General features: G+C 43.1%; 1 protein-coding gene across 1 annotated transcript in view; it reads left to right on the top strand.

Annotated features, from left to right (window-relative positions):
* The window catches only part of LOC114646124 (tetratricopeptide repeat protein 24-like), a 57,187-nt gene extending 41,919 nt beyond the window's left edge, over positions 1-15,268 (top strand). Inside the window, exons 12-14 of the mRNA XM_028794128.2 lie at positions 1,127-1,197; positions 14,804-14,852; positions 14,944-15,268. Of these exons, the coding sequence (XP_028649961.2) occupies positions 1,127-1,197; positions 14,804-14,852; positions 14,944-15,052 (229 nt within the window). The 3' untranslated portion in view covers positions 15,053-15,268. The remainder of the gene's footprint in view (positions 1-1,126; positions 1,198-14,803; positions 14,853-14,943) is intronic.
* The last annotated feature ends 4,216 nt before the right edge of the window (positions 15,269-19,484 follow it).

Genomic DNA, 19,484 nt, shown 5'->3' on the forward strand with positions numbered 1-19,484 from the left:
ACACAAGCGAGGTCAGCACGTTGGCAAAGTGAAACCTCTTAAGAAACAGTCACTCGCTTAACGGATAATACAGAAGCAAGGTGAGCACCACGGCAAAACGGTATCCCTTTTACTTTTCCTCCTGCCGCTAATACACAAGAGAGGCGAGCACGTTGGCAAAACGAAACCTCAGAAGAAAGACAGTTGCTTACCCACTAATGCACAAATGATGTGAGCACATCGGCAAAACGAAACCTCCTAGGAGAGAGATGCCCCGAATAGTTCCTTTCAATCACCTGACATCTCTACGTTTCAATTTTTTTCTGACGATTTCAATAGTTTCTATGACCCCGGGCTTTTTACAGCACGGGCTTACACAGCTAGTTTTATATATAAAGCCACTTATTCTTTTTTCAAGAAAATATTCCTGATATATTTTTGAGAAGCCTGACCCAGACATATTCAATCCCAAAGCAGGATACACATAAGCTAACACCCTAATACCACCCTCTGATCAAACGAACAGCATGTCTTTGGTGTGTAAGAGGAAAAAAAACTGAATTCATATTTCTATATATGAAAAAAGTGAAGTATGAGTTTGTTTATTTGTTATGTCTTGCAGAACCGATAGACCCACTAGGCAGGGTCACACAAGAAGACTAAAATTTTAAGAGTGGGTGAATTGTGCCCATTGGTTTACAGGTTTCTTTTATGCTTTTGTGACTGCTCTGTAATGAATGATGTGTTTTATTCTTTGTCAGATGAATATCAGCTGTAAGCCTTTATAATCGAGGAGCCTAAGAAACTTATACATATAATGCAAATATCATAAAATTCTTGGAAACCTTTTGTAGCCAACCTAACCTTGAAAATCACCTTATTTATAGTTGATCAGAGAACTGCCTATTTCATACAATAGTAACATTTGTGCAGTAGCATCACACATTATTATGCATGGTTAATATGTCCTCCTGAATTTTTTGTTTAGAAAGCTGCATGTTGTAGTCATGGGTTTGCTATATCACACAAACAAAAGCAAATCATTTCATATGCACTGTATATCATTACAGAAAGCTAAGACATTTTTTTTAAACTACTGGGATCTTTCTAGCATGTATGCAATCATTTTCTTTTTTTCTGTTTTCAGGAATCTTAATAACACTTGCCTACAGCCAGACCAAAATTCCCAAAATGATAAATTACAGAAACCCCAAAAAAGTAAGTATTTAACTCCCCTTAGTAGAACTCTGACTAGAGACTAGGATTGCTGCTTCAGACCTCTTTCTTATGGTTCACAATATATTAACATTGTCAAGCCATTTTAATCCAGATCAGGCTTTTTGGGGGGATGGATCTAATTCCAACTGCAAGTTTAGAAATGGAAATAACCCTGGAGAGGTTATCAGTCCATCCCAGAGCCCCTGAATTCCTCTGTCGATTTAGGAGAAAAACAGTGTGCCAAGAGGAAAGCCCACACAGATAAAGGGAGAATCTTCAAATCCACACCAACATTTGTGATGGGATTCAAACCCAGGATGCTGGGGTCCATCAGTAAACAGTTCTACCTGCTGCCCTGCATGTTCAGAACGTGTGACTGAACATGTGATTAATAAACAAAAAGTCAAGTTTCTCATTAACTTTTTGTAAAAGCACTTTTGAACGTAAAGGCTGTCTTTCTGTATAGTAACAGATATGAGATCTACTAAGTTCCCTTCCATAGATTTTCTATCTTGATGCCTTAAGCATTTCCATAAGAAGACAATTTTACAAAGTAAGAAAATCACTGCAGCATAGGAGGATCGTGCCTGGTTCTTCAACAGCCACCCATTTTTCTAAACCTGACTTTTTACTGGATCTGCTTTATTAAAGTTAAGAAATAGGGTGAACCAAAGTCCTTCTGTGCTATTAATATAGATATTTCTGAGTAAATCTGTTATACAGTATAAAGCAACTGTACCTTAACCTGCTCGTGTAAGTCATTTTAGATAAAGGCATCATCCAAATGTAGAATAATAATAAATACAAGAATTTTATTAAAGGTATGCCAGCAAGGTTTAAATGCAGTATTAAAACAATACAATGTCTAACTCCATGTAAACCACTTTTCATAACAATAATTCTTTATCTACGAATGATCTTATAAACTGTGTAACAATATATGCACTGCACAAAAAAATTAAGGGAACTCTTGAATCACACATTGGATCTTGATGAAAAAAATGTTCCTAGTGGAAAATCTTTGAGTAAAACTGTGCAATTAATTGAGGACAAAATGATGCAACAACCAAAATGACCAGCCCAGTGAGGACTGGATTCAGCATCACACCAAAAATCAAAGTCAAAAATTGGAACCACTGGCTGATCCAACTTGTGTGAATTTCATCATGGCAACTCATAATGTGACTTAGTAGTGTGTTTGGCTCCCATGTGCCTGTATGCCTTCCCAATAATTTCTGGACGTGCTCATGATGAGATGGTGGATGGTGTCCTGGGTGATCTCCTCCCAGGCCTGGATCAGGGCATCAGTGTGCTCCTGGACAGTCTGTAGCGCTACTTAGCGATGTCGATACAGGATGTTCCAGAGGTTCTCAATTGGATTCAGGTTTGGCAAATGTGTGGGCCAGTCAATGGCTTTCGTCATCCAGGAACTGCGTACACACTCTGGCTATATGAGGTTGGGCATTGTCCTGCACCAGGAGGAACCCAGGGCTCACTCCACCAGCATCAGGTCTAACAATGGCTCTGAGGATTTCATCCCGGTACCCAACAGTAGTCAGGGTACCATTACCTGGTGATCTGTGCCACCTTCCAAGGATATGCCTACCGAGACCATTACTGACCCACTGCCAAAGTGATCATGCTGGATGATGTTTCAGGCTGCATAATGTTCACCACAGTGTCTCCAAACTCTTTCACATTTGTCACATATACTCAGTGTGAACCTGCTGTCATCTGTGAAAAGAACAGAATGCAAATGGTAGAGCTTTCAATTGTGGTATTTTCTGGTGAATGGCAATTTAGCTGGACAGTGATGAGCTGTTTTCACAGGTCCCATTAGAGGAAATGAGGCCCTTATGCCACCCTCATGGAGTCCGATTCTGCACACCAGTAGCCAACTGGAGGTCATTTTGTAGGGACCTGGCAAAGCTCCTCCCGTTTCCCCTCGGACAAAGGAACAGATACCGATCCTGCTCTTGGGTTTATACCCTTCTATGGCCATGTCCAGCTCTCCTTGTGCCATAACCCATCTCCTAGTATCTCTTCCATTCTCTTGAGACTGTGCTGGGAGACACAGTAAACCTTCAAATGGATAAACCTTCTTGCAAGGGCACAAATGGATGTACCATCTTGGAGGAGCTGGACCACCTGTGTAAACTGAATCATCTGCAGGTACCGCCTTGTGCTATCAGTAATGAAGGGATGCTAGCAAAGCACAAAATTAAAGATGAATCAGTCTGGAAGGATAAGGAGAGAGCAATTGTCTGTGGCCACCACCTACAATACCATTCCTTTTTGGGGGGTTACCTTGCTGTTGCCTCTCCAGTGCACCAAAGCAGATGACGTTGATTCACAATATGCTCTTATGCTTCCTAACTGGACAAATTGATATCCTTGAAACTTTATTCACTTGGTATTGTGATGATTATGTGTTCCCTTCATTTTTTTAGCTCTATATTTATAGTACAATGGTTATTAAAGTTGCAAAAGGAGAAAACAATTTGTTTATTAAATAAAGAGCTGGAGCAATCTGGTGGGAAAATTCAGCAATCCTAAAAGACTTCCATCCATTTTGTAATCCATTTATCCATTTTTTGCAGTTCAGGGTTGCAGGTGAAGGTAAAGCATACCAAACGACTTTGATTAATCACTGTGTGAAAGTATTGCTTTGGCATGATTCCACTAAATAGGAAGAGGGTTTTCTAAGAGTGCTGCTAGGCACAGGACCTCAGCATTGTAATTGTAATTGGTAATGGTATACAGATGGTTAAAATGATTCAAAAGTGATTTAAAGCTACTATATTTAATTGACATTGGTTGGTACAGCAGGGCCTAGAGCAGTGTTTCAGACCTTTTTAAGATTGAACAACAGGCAATCATGACTTGGTTAGCATCAGAGTTGAAGAGCATATTTATCTCAACACATATTGATTCTGCAATATGGCTGTGGGCCAGAAATGTCATTTTTTTCTGATGTATTAGATAGATAGATAGATAGATAGATAGATAGATAGATAGATAGATAGATAGATAGATAGATAGATAGATAGATAGATAGATAGATAGATAGATAGATAGATAAATAGATACTTTATTAATCCCAAGGGGAAATTCACATAATCCAGCAGCAGCATACTGATGAAGAAAATATTAAATTAAAGAGTGATAAAAAAAATGCAGGTAAAACAGGCAATAACTTTGTATAATGTTAACGTTTACCCCCCCCGGGTGGAATTGAAGAGTCGCATAGTTTGGGGAGGAACGATCTTCTCAGTCTGTCAGTGGAGCAGGACAATGACAGCAGTCTGTCGCTGAAGCTGCTCCTCTGTCTGGAGATGATACTGTTTAGTGGATGCAGTGGATTCTCCATAATTGATAGGAGCCTGCTCAGCGCCCGTCGCTCTGCCACAGAAGTCAAACTGTCCAGCTGTATGCCTACAATAGAGCCTGCCTTCCTCACCAGTTTGTCCAGGTGTGAGGCATCCCTCTTCTTTATGCTGCCTCCCCAGCACACCACTGTGTAGAAGAGGGTGCTCGTCACAACAGTCTGATAGAACATCTGCAGCATCTTATTGCAGATGTTGGAGGACACCAGCCTTCTAAGGAAGTATAGTCTGCTCTGTCCTCTCTTGCACAGAGCATCAGTATTGGCAGTCCAGTCCAATTTATCATCCAGCTGCACTCCCAGGTATTTATAGGTCTGCACCCTCTGCACACAGTCACCTCTGATGATCACGGGGTCCATGAGGGGTCTGGGCCTCCTAAAATCCACCACCAGCTCCTTGGTTTTGCTGATGTTCAGGTGTAGGTGGTTTGAGTCACACCATTTAACAAAGTCCTTGATTAGGTTCCTATACTCCTCCTCCTGCCCACTCCTGATACAGCCCACGATAGCAGTGTCGTCAGCGAACTTTTGCACGTGGCAGGACTCCGAGTTATATTGGAAGTCCGATGTATATAGGCTGAACAGGACCGGAGAAAGTACAGTCCCCTGTTGCACTCCTGTGTTGCTGACCACAATGTCAGACCTGCAGTTCCTGAGACGCACATACTGAGGTCTGTCTGTAAGATAGTCCACAATCCATGCCACCAGGTATGAATCTACTCCCATCTCTGTCAGCTTGTCCCTAAGGAGCAGAGGCTGGATGGTGCTGAAGGCGCTAGAGAAGTCCAGAAACATAATTCTTACTGCACCACTGCCTCTGTCCAAGTGCGAGAGGGATTGGTGTAGCATGTAGATGATAGCATCCTCTGCTCCCACCTTCTTCTGGTATGTGAACAGCAGAGGGTCGAGGGCGTGGCAGACCTGTGGCCTCAGGTGATGAAGCAGCAGCCACTCCATGGTCTTCATCACATGTGACGTCAGAGTGACAGGCCAGAAGTCATTCATCTCACTAGGACATGATACCTTTGGGACTGGGGTGATGCAAGATGTTTTCCAAAGCCTCGGGACTCTCCCCTGTTCCAGGCTCAGGTTGAAGATGCGCTGTAGAGGACTCCTCGGCTCCAACGCACAGGCCTTCAGCAGTTGTGGCAATACTCCATCTGGACCCACTGCTTTGCTGGCACAAAGGTGTCAAAATAGACAAAAAGAGCACAGAAAATCATATCAACATCATCCTTGATTAAAACGTTTAGTCACATTTACAGAAGCAATTGACCAAACAAAAGCACAGCAGTGAAAAGGCAGGCAATTTGTGGCTACCATAGCTGCTACCCGATTTGAGAATTCATTTAGTTTATAACATCAGTTGTTTTCCTCCAACATGTAGAATATTTAACATAATAATGTGAGTGACTACATACTATTTTTGTTAGGTAAACGTTGCCTAAATTAACTCACAGAAATGTAGCACAGCCTTCAAGCATCAACCATCATGGAGAAAAGCCAAGCTGTCTGGCAGCACCTCAGCTAGTTGTTATATGAAGTACAGCCTACTGTGTGCACCCAGATTGGAATTCAGATTAGAGTGAGCCAACAGAAAGTCATGATGAAGTGTAAAATAACAGGTACACCCACGTACATGTCCTCACTCATGCACTCACACCAGGCCAACTTAGTCGTCAGTTAACCAAGCGTGCACTGAATAGTCCACATTAGCAGCACAATTTAAATGTGGACTTCAAGAGCGTAATGACTGATGCACCAACCAAACCATTACTGAGGAGATCTATTATATGTTTAACCAACAGATATAAAAATGTTTTGGGATCATTCACAAAATCACCAGTTAGTATTCTATGGTGTCCTCGTGTTAGAAAGCGCTACTCAGTGCATTATTTGGAAGTACTTAATGAGATTATCAAATGACTCCCCTCCAACCTAGCATGTACAGTGCTGTGAAGAACTCTTTGCATCCTTTCCAATATTTGCTATATTTTCAGTTTTACATAATGAATGTCCACTGAGCTTTAGACAAAATGCAGCATTAGAGAAGGGCAGTCATCTTTGCAGAACTGCTTTAGTCCTGACACATTGGTAGATATGTGAGTGCGAACTGCTTGTTTCAGGTCACAGCAACTCTGTTGGGTTCAACTTGGGACTTTGACAAGGCTACTCTAATACTTTAATCCTGTTTCTTTTGAGCTGTTCAGTTGTTGACTTGCTTTTGTTTTTTTGAGTAATTGTTAAACCGCATAACCCAATGACTGACCAGCTTCAGGTCATGGACAGATGACTGAGCATTCTCCTTAAGCATGTTCTGGTAAAGTGCAGAATTCTTGGCTCTTTTACTAATGGCAAAGCTTACAGGTTTGGGTGCAGGAAAACATCCCCATACCATCAGAAAACCAACTCCATGAGTTATTGTACTCATATACCTGTACATAAGAATACATAAGAAATTTGACAAATGAGAGGTGACCATTCAGACCATTAAGCAAGTTTGTTTAGCTAATAGTTAAGATGTCCCAATGTCTCATCCAGATTCATCTTTAAGGTTGTCTCTGCTTCAACTGTGAGTCTCATAGTTTGTTCCAGAGCCCCACAACTCTTTGCATAAAGAAGTGCTTAATGGCCTCAGTCTTAAATGCACTTCCCCTTAATTTCCACTGATGTCCTCGAGTATGTGATTTGACCTTAAGCTGAAAGAATGTTGCTGGATCTACTTTATCAATGCCCCTGAGGATTTTAAATACCTGGATTAGGTCTTCACACAGTCACCTCAGCTTGAGACTAAACAGGTTTTTACTCTGTTGAGTTTGTCACAGTAGGACACGTCCTTAAGTCCTGGGGTGTACTTGGTTGCTCTCTCTCTGCACAGCTTCAAGACTGCTATGTCTTTCTTGTAGTGTGGTGACTCCATATGTGGTCTTACTAGTTTTTTATATACTTTGAGCATTTTTTAATGTTATAATCTAACATTTTATTTGCTTCTGTGCATTGCTTAATCAAAAATGTTGTGTCAATGTATACCCCTAAATCCTTTTCAGACTTGCTTCCTTTATGACAGTGCCTCCCATGTTGTATTTATAATTGATGTTCCTTTTGCCCATGTGTAGCACTTTTTTTTACATTAAACTGAATTTTCCAGTAGTTCACCCAGTTCTGAAAATCTCCTCAGTGTCTACCATCCTTTCAATTTTAATGTTTGTGAATTTCACATTTTTTCTAACTATACCAGAATCGATGTCATTAATATAAATCAGAAAAAATAATGGTCCAAGGACAAACCCCTGAGTTGACTCCACTGATGACCTCACTCTATATGGAGCATTCTCCTCTTATCTGTACCCTTGCTCCTGTCGGTCAACCAACTAGAGATCCAGTTTTGTAGGTATCCTCTGATGCCTACAGCTTTAACTTTCAGATTTAGAGTTTGGTGGGGGACTGGAACAAAGGCTTTTTGAAAGTCAAAGTAAATTATGCTGTTTGCTTTGTTTTTGTCAACTATTCTGGTTGATTCTTCAAAAATATCTAAAAGATTGGTTTGGCAGGACTGTCCTCTCATAAACCCATGTTGGCTGCCACTGTTTTTCGTTTAGGTGATTTCATAATTTATTTCTGATTATACTTTCCATAAACCCCTCCTCTAACCGCCACCTTATCGTGGTGGAGGGGTTTGCGTGTCCCAATGATCCTAGGAGCTCTGTTGTCCGGGGCTTTATTCCCCTGGTAGGGCCACCCAAGGCAAACTGGTCCTAGGTGAGGGATGAGACAAAGAGCGGTTAAACAAACCTCCTATGACGAAAAACAATTTTGGACAGCGTTTTCCCTTGCCCGGACGCGGGTCACCGGGGCCCCACTCTGGAGTCAGGCCTGGAGGTGGGGCTCGACGGCGAGCGCCTGGTGGCCGGGCCTGCACCCATGGGGCTCGGCCGGGCACAGCCCGAAGAGGCAACGTGGGTCCCCTTTCCCATGTGCTCACCACCTATGGGAGGGGCCAAGGAGGTCAGGTGCAGTGTGAGTTGGGTGGTGGCCAAAGGCGGGGACCTTGGCGGTCCGATCCTCGGCTACAGAAGCTGGCTCTTGGGACGTGGAATGTCACCTCTCTGAAGGGGAAGGAGCCTGAGCTTGTTTGTGCGTGAAGTTGAGAGGTTCCGGCTAGATATAGTCGGACTCACCTCGACGCACAGCTTGGACTCTGGAACCAATCTCCTTGAGAGGGGCTGGACTCTGTACCACTCTGGAGTTGCCCCCGGTGAGAGGCGCCGAGCGGGTGTGGGTATACTTATTGCCCCCCGACTTGGAGCCTGTACATTGGGGTTTACCCCGGTGGACGACAGGGTAGCCTCCCTTCGCCTTTGGGTGGGGGGACGGGTCCTAACTGTTGTTTGTGCGTATGCACCGAACAGCAGTTCGGAGTACCCACCCTTTTTGGAGTCCCTGGAGGGGGTGCTAGAGGGCATACCTTCTGGGGACTCCCTTGTTCTGCTGGGAGACTTCAATGCTCACGTGGGCAATGACAGTGAGACCTGGAAGGGCGTGATTGGGAGGAATGGCCCCCCCGATCTGAACCCGAGCGGTGTTTTGTTATTGGACTTCTGTGCTCGTCACGGATTGTCCATAACGAACACCATGTTCAAGCATAGGGGTGTTCATATGTGTACTTGGCACCAGGACACCCTAAGCCTCAGTTCGATGATTGACTTTGTGGTTGTGTCGTTGGACTTGTGGCCACATGTCTTGGACACTCGGGTGAAGAGAGGGGCGGAGCTGTCAACTGATCACCACCTGGTGGTGAGTTGGCTTCGATGGTGGGGGAGGATGCCGGTCAGGCGTGGTAGGCCCAAACGTGTTGTGAGGGTCTGCTGGTAACGTCTGGCAGAGCCCCCTGTCAGAAGTAGCTTCAACTCCCACCTCCGGCAGAACTTCGACCACATCCCGAGGGAGGTGGGGGACATTGAGTCCGAATGGGCCATGTTCCGTGCCTCTATTGTTGAGGCAGCTGACCGGAGCTGTGGCCGTAAGGTGGTTGGTGCCTGTTGTGGCGGCAATCCCCGAACCCGTTGGTGGACACCGGCGGTGAAGGATGCCGTCAAGCTGAAGAAGGAGTCCTACAGGACCCTTTTGTCCTGTGGGACCCTGGAGGCAGCTGATAGGTGCCGGCAGGCCAAGCGGAATGCGGCTTTGGTGGTTGCTGAGGCAAAAACTCGGCCGTGGGAGGAGTTTGGGGAGGCCATGGAGAACGACTTTCGGACGGCTTCGAGGAGATTCTGGTCCACCATCTGGCGTCTCAGGAAGGGGAAGCAGTGCAGTGTCAACACTGTATATGGTGGGGATGGTGCGCTGCTGACCTCGACTTGGGACGTTGTGGGTTGGTGGGGGGAGTACTTCGAAGACCTCCTCAATCCCATTAACATGCCTTCCAATGAGGAAGCAGAGCCTGGGGACTCAGAGGTGGGCTCCCCCATCTCTGGGACTGAGGTCACCGAGGTGGTCAAAAAACTCCTTGGTGGCAGGGCCCCGGGGGTGGATGAGATACGCCCGGAGTTCCTCAAGGCTCTGGATGTTGTAGGACTGTCTTGGTTGACACGCCTCTGCAACATCACATGGACATCACGGACAGTGCCTCTGGATTGGCAGACCGGGGTGGTGGTCCCCCTCTTTAAGAAGGGGGATCGGAGGGTGTGTTCCAACTACAGAGGGATCACACTCCTCAGCCTCCCTGGAAAAGTCTATTCGGGGGTCCTGGAGAGGAGGGTCCGTCGGATAGTCGAGCCTCGGATGCAGGAGGAACAGTGTGGTTTTCGTCCTGGTCGCGGAACAGTGGACCAGCTCTATACCCTTAGCAGGGTCCTGGAGGGTGCATGGGAGTTTGCCCAACCAGTCTACATGTGTTTTGTGGACTTGGAAAAGGCATTCGACCGTGTCCCTTGGGGAATCCTGTGGGGGGTACTCCGAGAGTATGGGGTACCGGCCCCCCTGATAAGGGCTGTTCGGTCCCTGTACGATCGGTGCCAGAGCTTGGTCCGCATTGCCGGCAGTAAGTCGAACCCGTTTCCAGTGAGAGTTGGACTCCGCCAGGGCTGCCCTTTGTCACCGATTCTGTTCATAACTTTTATGGACAGAATTTCTAGGTGCAGCCAGGGCGTTGAGGGGGTCCGGTTTGGTGGGCTCAGGATTGGGTCACTGCTTTTTGCAGATGATGTTGTCCTGTTTGCTTCATCAGGCCGTGATCTTCAGCTCTCTCTGGATCGGTTCGCAGCTGAGTGTGAAGCGGCTGGGATGAGAATCAGCACCTCCAAATCCGAGACCATGGTCCTCAGCCGGAAAAGGGGGGAGTGCCCTCTCAGGGTTGGTAGCGAGATCCTGCCCCAAGTGGAGGAGTTCAAGTATCTTGGGGGTCTTGTTCACGAGTGAGGGAAGAATGGAGCGTGAGATCGACAGGCATATCGGTGCGGCATCCGCAGTAATGCGGGCGCTGCATCGGTCTGTCGTGGTGAAAAAGGAGCTGAGCCGCAAGGCTCAGCTCTCAATTTACCAGTCGATCTATGTTCCTACTCTCACCTATGGTCATGAACTATGGGTAGTGACCGAAAGAACGAGATCACGAATACAAGCGGCTGAAATGAGTTTCCTCCGCAGGGTGTCTGGGCTTTCCCTTAAAGATAGGGTGAGAAGCTCAGTCATCCGGGAGGGGCTCAGAGTAGAGCCGCTGCTCCTCCGCATCGAGAGGAGTCAGATGAGGTGGCTCGGGCATCTGATCAGGATGCCTCCTGGACGCCTCCCTGGTGAGGTGTTCCGGGCACGTCTAACCAGGAGGAGGCCCCGGGGAAGACCCAGGACACGCTGGAGGGACTATGTCTCTCGACTGCCCTGGGAACCCCTTGGGATTCTCCCGGAAGAGCTAGAAGAAGTGGCCGGGGAGAGGGAAGTCTGGGCATCTCTGCTCAAGCTGCTGCCCCCGCGACCCGACCTCGGATAAGCGGGAGACAATGGATGGATGAATGGATGGATGGATGACTTTCCATAAATTTCCATGTCTCAGAAGTAAGACATATTAGTCTGTAATTACCAAGATCCATTTTGTCTTCCTTCTTAAAGATTGGAGTCACATTTGCAGCTTTCCAGCCCTCAGGTACTTCTCCTTTTTGAAGTGACTGCTGAAATATACCTAATAAGGGTTTATAGGCCACGTCTTTCAATACAGTTGGTAAAATCCCATCAGGTCCAGGGGTTTTATTAGTCTTTTAATATACTGAGTGCTTGAAGCACATCTGACACCTCTATTTTAAAATCTAGGAACTCAAAGTTTGTTTTTATTTCTGCTTGAGGCATTCCAGTTGTTTCTTCCATTATGAAAACTTGTGTGAAATATATGTTCAGTTTGTTTCCTATTTCCTTCTTATTTTCAATGATTTCTCCATTTGTGTCCCTGAGGTTTCTTAAATTCTCTTTTATCGTCTTTTTACTGGAGTAGTACTAAAAAAAATGCTTACTGTTAGTATTGGTTCCTCTAGAAATTTTTTATTTCGCTTTCTCTTTTGACATTTTGAATATTTTTTTTTGACCTCTTACTGTAGTTTCCGATATTCTTCTATGTAAGAATTATCTGGCTTTTTCTTATTATTTTTTTTCCAGTGATCTTTTCGTTTTTACTTTTTTTTTAATAATGCTCCTATTTATTGGCCGATTTTTTTTTTTCCTTTTTTTTTTGTTTCATTGCTTTTTGGAATAAACTTATTTTGAGCCTGAATCAGAAAATCTGTGTCATTTATTGTTGCTGAGTTTTTGCTTTACCATTTGATGTTTTGTAGATACTTCCTCATCCCCCATAAAGTCTGCTTATAAGTCTTCATTTGTTTTCGAAGACTATCTCAGATTTTATCATGTTGTAATCACTGTGGCTTAAAATATCAGTAACTTCACGTTCCTACTGTTGAACGCACGGATTAGTGTGGTATAGCGGGTCCACAGCTTAAAATGAGTGGCCGTTTTTAATAATAATCATTTGGCCAGCTCCATCTCCGTGGGTGCGCTCATTCATCTGCAGAAGTAATTGAGGTGAGACGCACCTGCATGTGAAGGTGCGGTCTTTCTCAATTGCTTCATCGACTACCTGCAGTGCATGACTGAGACGCTGCACCCACAGAGCCTTAAAAACGACCTGGCGCAGGACAACGGGGAAGAAACAGGAGAAATTAAAGAGCAGAGGTTAAAGGTCAGAGAGTAAGGCAGGAGTGAGCCGGTGCTTAGATGGAAGCAGGTGGATGGGAATGGTGCCCCAGGAGGTAGCATGTGGCTAGTGCTAAGGAGGAGGCAAGAGAATCACTCCTGCTTGAGCAGCCAGGGAGCAATAGTGATCATTACGCACCGACATGTCCTCCCACTGGGTGAAGCCAGCGATCAGCAGTGGTGGGAGGATGGCGTGCTTGGGATCTGGAAAAGTTGCTCCCCACATTTCACACATCCTCACACTTCGCCCCAGATATTTTTCCTATCACCTACCTGGATCATTTAAACTTTTTTTAAACTATTATTACCTGTTTTTTTTTTTTTTTTTGATTTTATTTTAAATATTGAAATGGCGCACCATAGAACTAGAGTTACTGGATTTTGCACAGTTTTTTCGTCAGCACCGTTACTCAATTTAATGTGTCCTAACACACTGCCGCCATTACGCAGAGCGCGTTTGCTGATTTCGCCGCCTGATTATCGCTGGTGCTGAACAACAAGCAGCATGTCGCAGACAGAGCAATATCAATATATACACAGCCACAGCATGAACCGTGCCATATAATGTTATAAAAATTTACAATTGCAAAAAGAGTTCTGTCAATAACAGGCAAAAGAAAATTAGTAGATGATGACAACCACATTTACTTGTTTTCAAAGAGAACGGTAGATGAACAACTTTGAGTCTGGGTTTGTGAAAAACTTTCCACCTGCAAAGACCGTGTTTAATTTTTTGGCAATTTTAACATGTGCATTTATTAAACCAAAATAAATTACAAGATATAAAAAAAAAAAAATTAGGTCAGTTTTAAAAGGCAAGCACCGGGAATGAGAATTTAAAGAAAACACCTGCCTGACTTTCAGCCTTGTTTTTATTGGATTATTTATTGGATCATTTTAACCTCCACCAACAAATTATTGACAATTTTGAGCACTGCCCTTTGTTGGATCACTTTGCTTTGAGTTTGTTTTAATAAAAGCACGTTTCACCATTCCTTTGCTTGGTGTGTGTTGTCCTCATCTGCCATGCTCATCTCGGTTATGGTACTTACGGTGTTGGGTTCAAGAGGCTCCCATTATAGCAGAGGGAGCAAGGAACCAACCTGTATCATCACAATTAATTTTATGCCACACATAGTGGGACCTGCTAACTCCATTGACTTATGACTCCTCTGTCCATAGAACATTATGCACGACAAGTACTGATGTTGCTTTTGGATAGCGAAAGTTATGTTTTGCTGTTTTCACTTGAATTCCATTTTTACTCACTTTCTTATCATGGGGTCATTGACCTTAGCTGAAGCTGTGAGGCTTACTGTTCTTTGGGTGTTCCTCTGTGACTTCTTGGATGAGTTGTTACTGTTCACTTGGGACAATTTTGGTAGGCCAGTCTTTGCCAGGAGGATTCATCACTGTTCCAAATGTTTGCCATGTAGAGATGATGACCCTCACTGTGATGTGTTGGAGTCCTAGAGCCTTAGAGATGGCTTTGTAACACTTTCTTGATTGGTAAGTTTCAGCAACATTTTTCCTCATCTTTTGTGGAATTTCCTTTGATCGAGGCATAATGTTCTTCTAGAAAACTTGTGGTTACCAATTTACTGTCACGGTAAGAGTCAATATATACAGAAGTTGAGATTCAATGGGGCCTGCTGGGTTCAGTCAGCTGAACTGAATTAACTTTAGTCAGCTGTTTGAATAACTGAGGCGGCAATTACCTTTATTACTTAGATACATTACGTAGCCCGAGTTACCCTGGTTCCCTTTATTCAATATTACATTTTGTCTAATGATCTAAAACATTCTTTGAGACAAATATACAAAAATACAGATTATGGCGAAGGGACACAGCAGTGTCGGAACAACCGAAGAATTAGAACTACAGAAATGGTTTCCCCAACTAACCCTTTTTTTCTGTGTGTGTATGTTATTCTCTTTGTGATCCTCGTTTTAAAATGAACCTTGACAACCTCTGCTCTTCCTGCACAGGTGACCACCATTCTGAGACGATGAAGATGAAAACAGTAGAACCAGAGAAGTATGATTTTTGGTTACTCGGTTCTTGAAATTAAAAAAGGTATTGTTGTCTGGGAAATATTTGAGTTGACATACCTTTCTGTGCATTTTAGGGATGGTTCTCACATTATGAACCCTGAAGATACAATTGATGACAAGCAGGATAGAAGGAAGAGTCAAAAAAGAGATAAATCTCAATCTAGGGTATGCACAGTGATGTGAGCTAATAGGACAACAGAACATGAGAACATCAAACGTTTGTCAAACATGTGGAGAGCATTCAGTTCACCAAGATGTTGACGATGGAACCATAAACTATGCCATGTATGCTTCTTTCCAATGGAGACATTATTTAAATACATTTGAATAGCTGAAAAAGAACTGAAGATGATAGAAAAAAATTAAAAGGACAATTTAAATAACTGTTCATGTAACAAAGTAATGTAATCATGCTTTATCATTTTTGTATTTGTACCAAAACACTGGGGAATCACACAGTAGGTCCAACAGGTCTTCCAGTAGTTTTCATAAAGATACGCAGTTGTGTCTCCCAGTTCTTAGATTCTAGGATTATGATTTGCACTGAATGTGCTGCAGTTTCGTTCTACTTATTTTGAATTAATGTAACAGAAATATTCTGATTAAAAAAGTTATACCTCTGGAAAAGTAGGGAGGGTGTTGTAAATATTGTCTGTGTCTAGAAACGTGTAGTGCTGGATAGCCAGTCGGCAGGTGGAATTTTCTGAAATATCTTTATATCTTGATGTATTGACACATTGCAAATTGTAAAGAAACTATTTAAATATCGTGAGACAGTTGGGGGGGGGGGGGGGGACTTAAAAAAAAAATAAAAAAATCACCAAAGCATCATAACGTGAGGGTGCTCATCTATCCAAAAAAGGAGTAACATGGACAGCATTTCTTGATATTAATCCTTTTTGGCCAATGTAATATATGTGAGCAGCATTTTTAAATAATATCACAATGGCAACAGTTTACATTGTACAGCATACTCAGTAATTATTTGTCTAACTCTAGTGTAACTGGACATCATTACTGTGTAAATACAGCATAACATTGGTAATGGTGTGGTAAGTACTCATTTCTTCATACCTGATTTGGTGTTTGCTTATACTCTCACCTGAATTACACAGTAAATACATTACAATATTGCCGAGTTCCATTGTAGTTTGGTAGGTAACTCTGATTAATTACGGTGTAAGTGAAGGTAGTTGTAGTATTACCACTTGTACGATGTAATGGGAGACTTTTATTGTAAAACATTTCTAGCACCTGTCGTCTGATTACCACTTGATCTGAGTGATCTCCAAACCCTCTTGAGAGAATAAGATGTAACGCAGGGGGCATCAGCTGCTAGAAATGCCCACACCACCCACTGGGAAGTGCGGTCCTGTTTGATAGTGGATTGAGCATACTGTACAAGGTGGGATGGGGTATTTATGGGCCCACAAGTTCAACAACTTGTGCCAGGAATCTTTCTCCTCCGCCACTCATGCCTACCCCAATGCACAACGTGAAACCGAGATACGAATAAGACATGGTAATAGACAGCTGAGGCGGCTTTGAAGGGATCATTTTGGAGGTTAGTTAGATTTCCTCTGTGGAGCCTGTAAAGCTAAGTGCGAGTGATCTCAGGAAGAAGAACAGAAAGACTAAGCCTCAAACACAACTCGTTTCATACCATGTCCTGTTCCCACTGGTGCCAGCTTTTTAGGTCCATCTGGTTGACCAAACTCTTTGGTGGAGGAATATTTTCTGTTCAGGGCCATCACTCCTGCTTCTTCTGGCCATTCTAAATGTTTATTAACTGCTAACCTAAAATAAGTGACTCTGTATAACAATTTGGGGCTGAAGAACTATAAATATGTTGTACTTCTTCTCCAATACTGTAGCAAGTGCCACTTTTTAATATATGGTTTAAAAGAAAAAAAAATCCACAATGCACTTTTCCTGAGAATCATTATGTTTCCAAATTATATTTATGATGATAATACAAAAAAACTTAATGTATGACAAAGAAGTAAAATAAATTTACCATTGCAGATTTTCACGACTCATTTGAAAAGGAAAATATTTGCTAATTCAGTCGATATTTGATGTCTCAGAATGATTAGTCACAATCGGTAATGCAGGGAGATTTAACAAAAGTCTAATTGCCTGTAAAGGCTAGAGAGGTTACATTTAATAAACTTGGCATTTATAACGCACCTTAGCTTTCAACAACCAATGTGAGCAAAAGATTTTGGCAAACCAGCTTGTCAATTCAGATTCACCCAACATGTCTTGAATAACATTGGGAATTAAAGTTGCCCGAAGTGCAACGTTCTACTACACATTCTTGTTCTGTGAATATGGCTCCACTGAATAAACATACTTTGTAACATTTTAATATAATTAACTGTAAACCAACTTCTGTCTGCGCCTTCCTATTGAAAACTTCATTTTAAAGTAATGGCTGGGATTTACCCCACTAATTTACTTCTGTCGTGTCACTTCTTAATCTCCGTCTCCTTTAAGCTGAAGTGTGTTGGCTTCTTCAGACTCCTCCGACACTTCGTACCCCACAGTCCTGGATTCTGTCCAGCAGTTCTTTTTCACCAGCACTGCCATATCCTGCCTTTAAAATGGAGAGCAAAACTGCACGCCGCTTAACGGATTATACAAAGCATGTCACACAGTGCGCCATATAGCCCAGCCTTATAAGTGCTTTAATAATAAAATATTTTGAATGTAAAATGTTAAGTGTTCTAACTGTCTGCACATCATTCTGCATTAAAGCAAATAAAATTAAATTAGCCAATCATCCCAAAAAAGGTTTGAGCTGCAGTTAGCTTGAGAACTGATGGAGCTGTCCAATCTGCCATTCACTCCAGTCAGATACCTACTTTTGGGAAATTGTCAGCTTCATGTTTTCCTCCTTGTATGATCTGTATATATAAAATAAGGTCAGAGCATGCTTGCTTTGATTAACCCGAGGAAGGCTTGGTCATGAGAAACTGGTAGGACAAAAGCCAGCAGTCCATAGAGGTTATTGAGGCCAGGCATTGAATATTCATTCTAACATACGTTATACGAGGCCAAGTCCTCACTCATTTGAGTCACTGAAGCTTTCCAACAAGAGCTGATGTTGTCAGATGATGCCCAACGTTCCTCAGACATTTTGACCCTTAACCATAATGCCGTTCAGTTGGGTGGCTCGGCAGTGGTGGCCAAATCACTGCCCATCAGTTCCTGGCCTCCACCTCCATTTTATGCCACAGCTAGCGAGAGGCTCACTCTGCTGCCTCTTTCAGACTACGAGTTGCTGGCTTCCTTTCTTTTCCTGCTGATCCCAAAGCCATAAGCACATTCCATGTCATTTGTGCTGGGAATCCTCTGGAAATAGCCAGGCCTGCCAACTTTTGTTACTACATTTCTGGACCAGTTAGTGGTACTTGGTGGCTTTCTTTTCATGGGCTTCATCACAGCCTTCAACCCATGGGACAGATAATTCGATAAATCTAAAATGTATAAATTCCAGCAACTTTAAAACCTTTCTTTCTTTCTTTCTTTCTTTCTTTCTTTCTTTCTTTCTTTCTTTCTTTCTTTCTTTCTTTCTTTCTTTCTTTCTTTCTTTCTATCTACGGACTGTGCAGTTATTAAAATATGAGGGGAAGTCGAGCTAAAATTAGAAAATGGGATGAACCAAAAACAAAACTGATGCTCTCATTTCTCAATGTTGTCTCCACCCTTCTCAATGCACTTGCACCACCTGCCTGGAAGTTTCTGGATTCCAGCAGAATAAAAGGTTTTTGTCTTGTCCTCGCAACCACTTGTGCATCGCTTTCTTCACGTTGTCATCTGTCTTGAATCGACGACCACCCAGATGTTTTTTTAACGGCCCAAAAAGGTGGAAATCACACGGTGCCAAATCTGGTGAATAAGGAGGATGTGGCAGTACCTCAAACTCCAGTTTCTCCAGATGAGCCTTGGTGTTCTGCATTGTCTTGCAGCAAAAGGACTCCTGGAGACAGCAGTCCCCGCTGCTTGGATCAAATAGCAGGCTTCACATTGGTCTCCAGGAGGTCACAGTAACTTGCACTATTGACTGTAGTACTCCTCGGCATAAAGTGTTCAACAATAATTTGGGGACACGAATGATTGTGAGGACAAGACAAAACCTTTTATTTTGCTGAAATCCAGGTACTTCCAGGCAGTTGGCGCAAGTGCATTGAGAAGGGTGGAGACTCCATTGAGAAATGACAGTACAGTAATCCCTCGCTACTTCGCGGTTCACTTTTCGCGGATTCACGACTTCGCGGGTTTTTAAATACAAGTGATTGCCCGCCTATCGCGGAAGTTATGTTCCAGACCCATCAGCAACAGGAGAAAATCCGCGATATAGAAAGACCATATAAATAAACATTTTTATAGTTTAAGCCTTAAAATACCCATCCCACATGCTTTAAACACATGTAAACTTATAAAACACACTTTGTTAACACATATGATATGTGGATGTTGGGCTAAGGATATGAGTAACATCTCACTATTATAAAACATTTTAACTTCACGCAAGACAAGACAGTGAGACAGGAAAATTGGTGATGTACAGGCTTTTAAATTATTGACAGGCAGAGCGACAAGCAGCACA

This window comes from Erpetoichthys calabaricus, chromosome 2 (assembly GCF_900747795.2).
Source record: "Erpetoichthys calabaricus chromosome 2, fErpCal1.3, whole genome shotgun sequence".
NCBI lineage: Eukaryota > Metazoa > Chordata > Cladistia > Polypteriformes > Polypteridae > Erpetoichthys > Erpetoichthys calabaricus.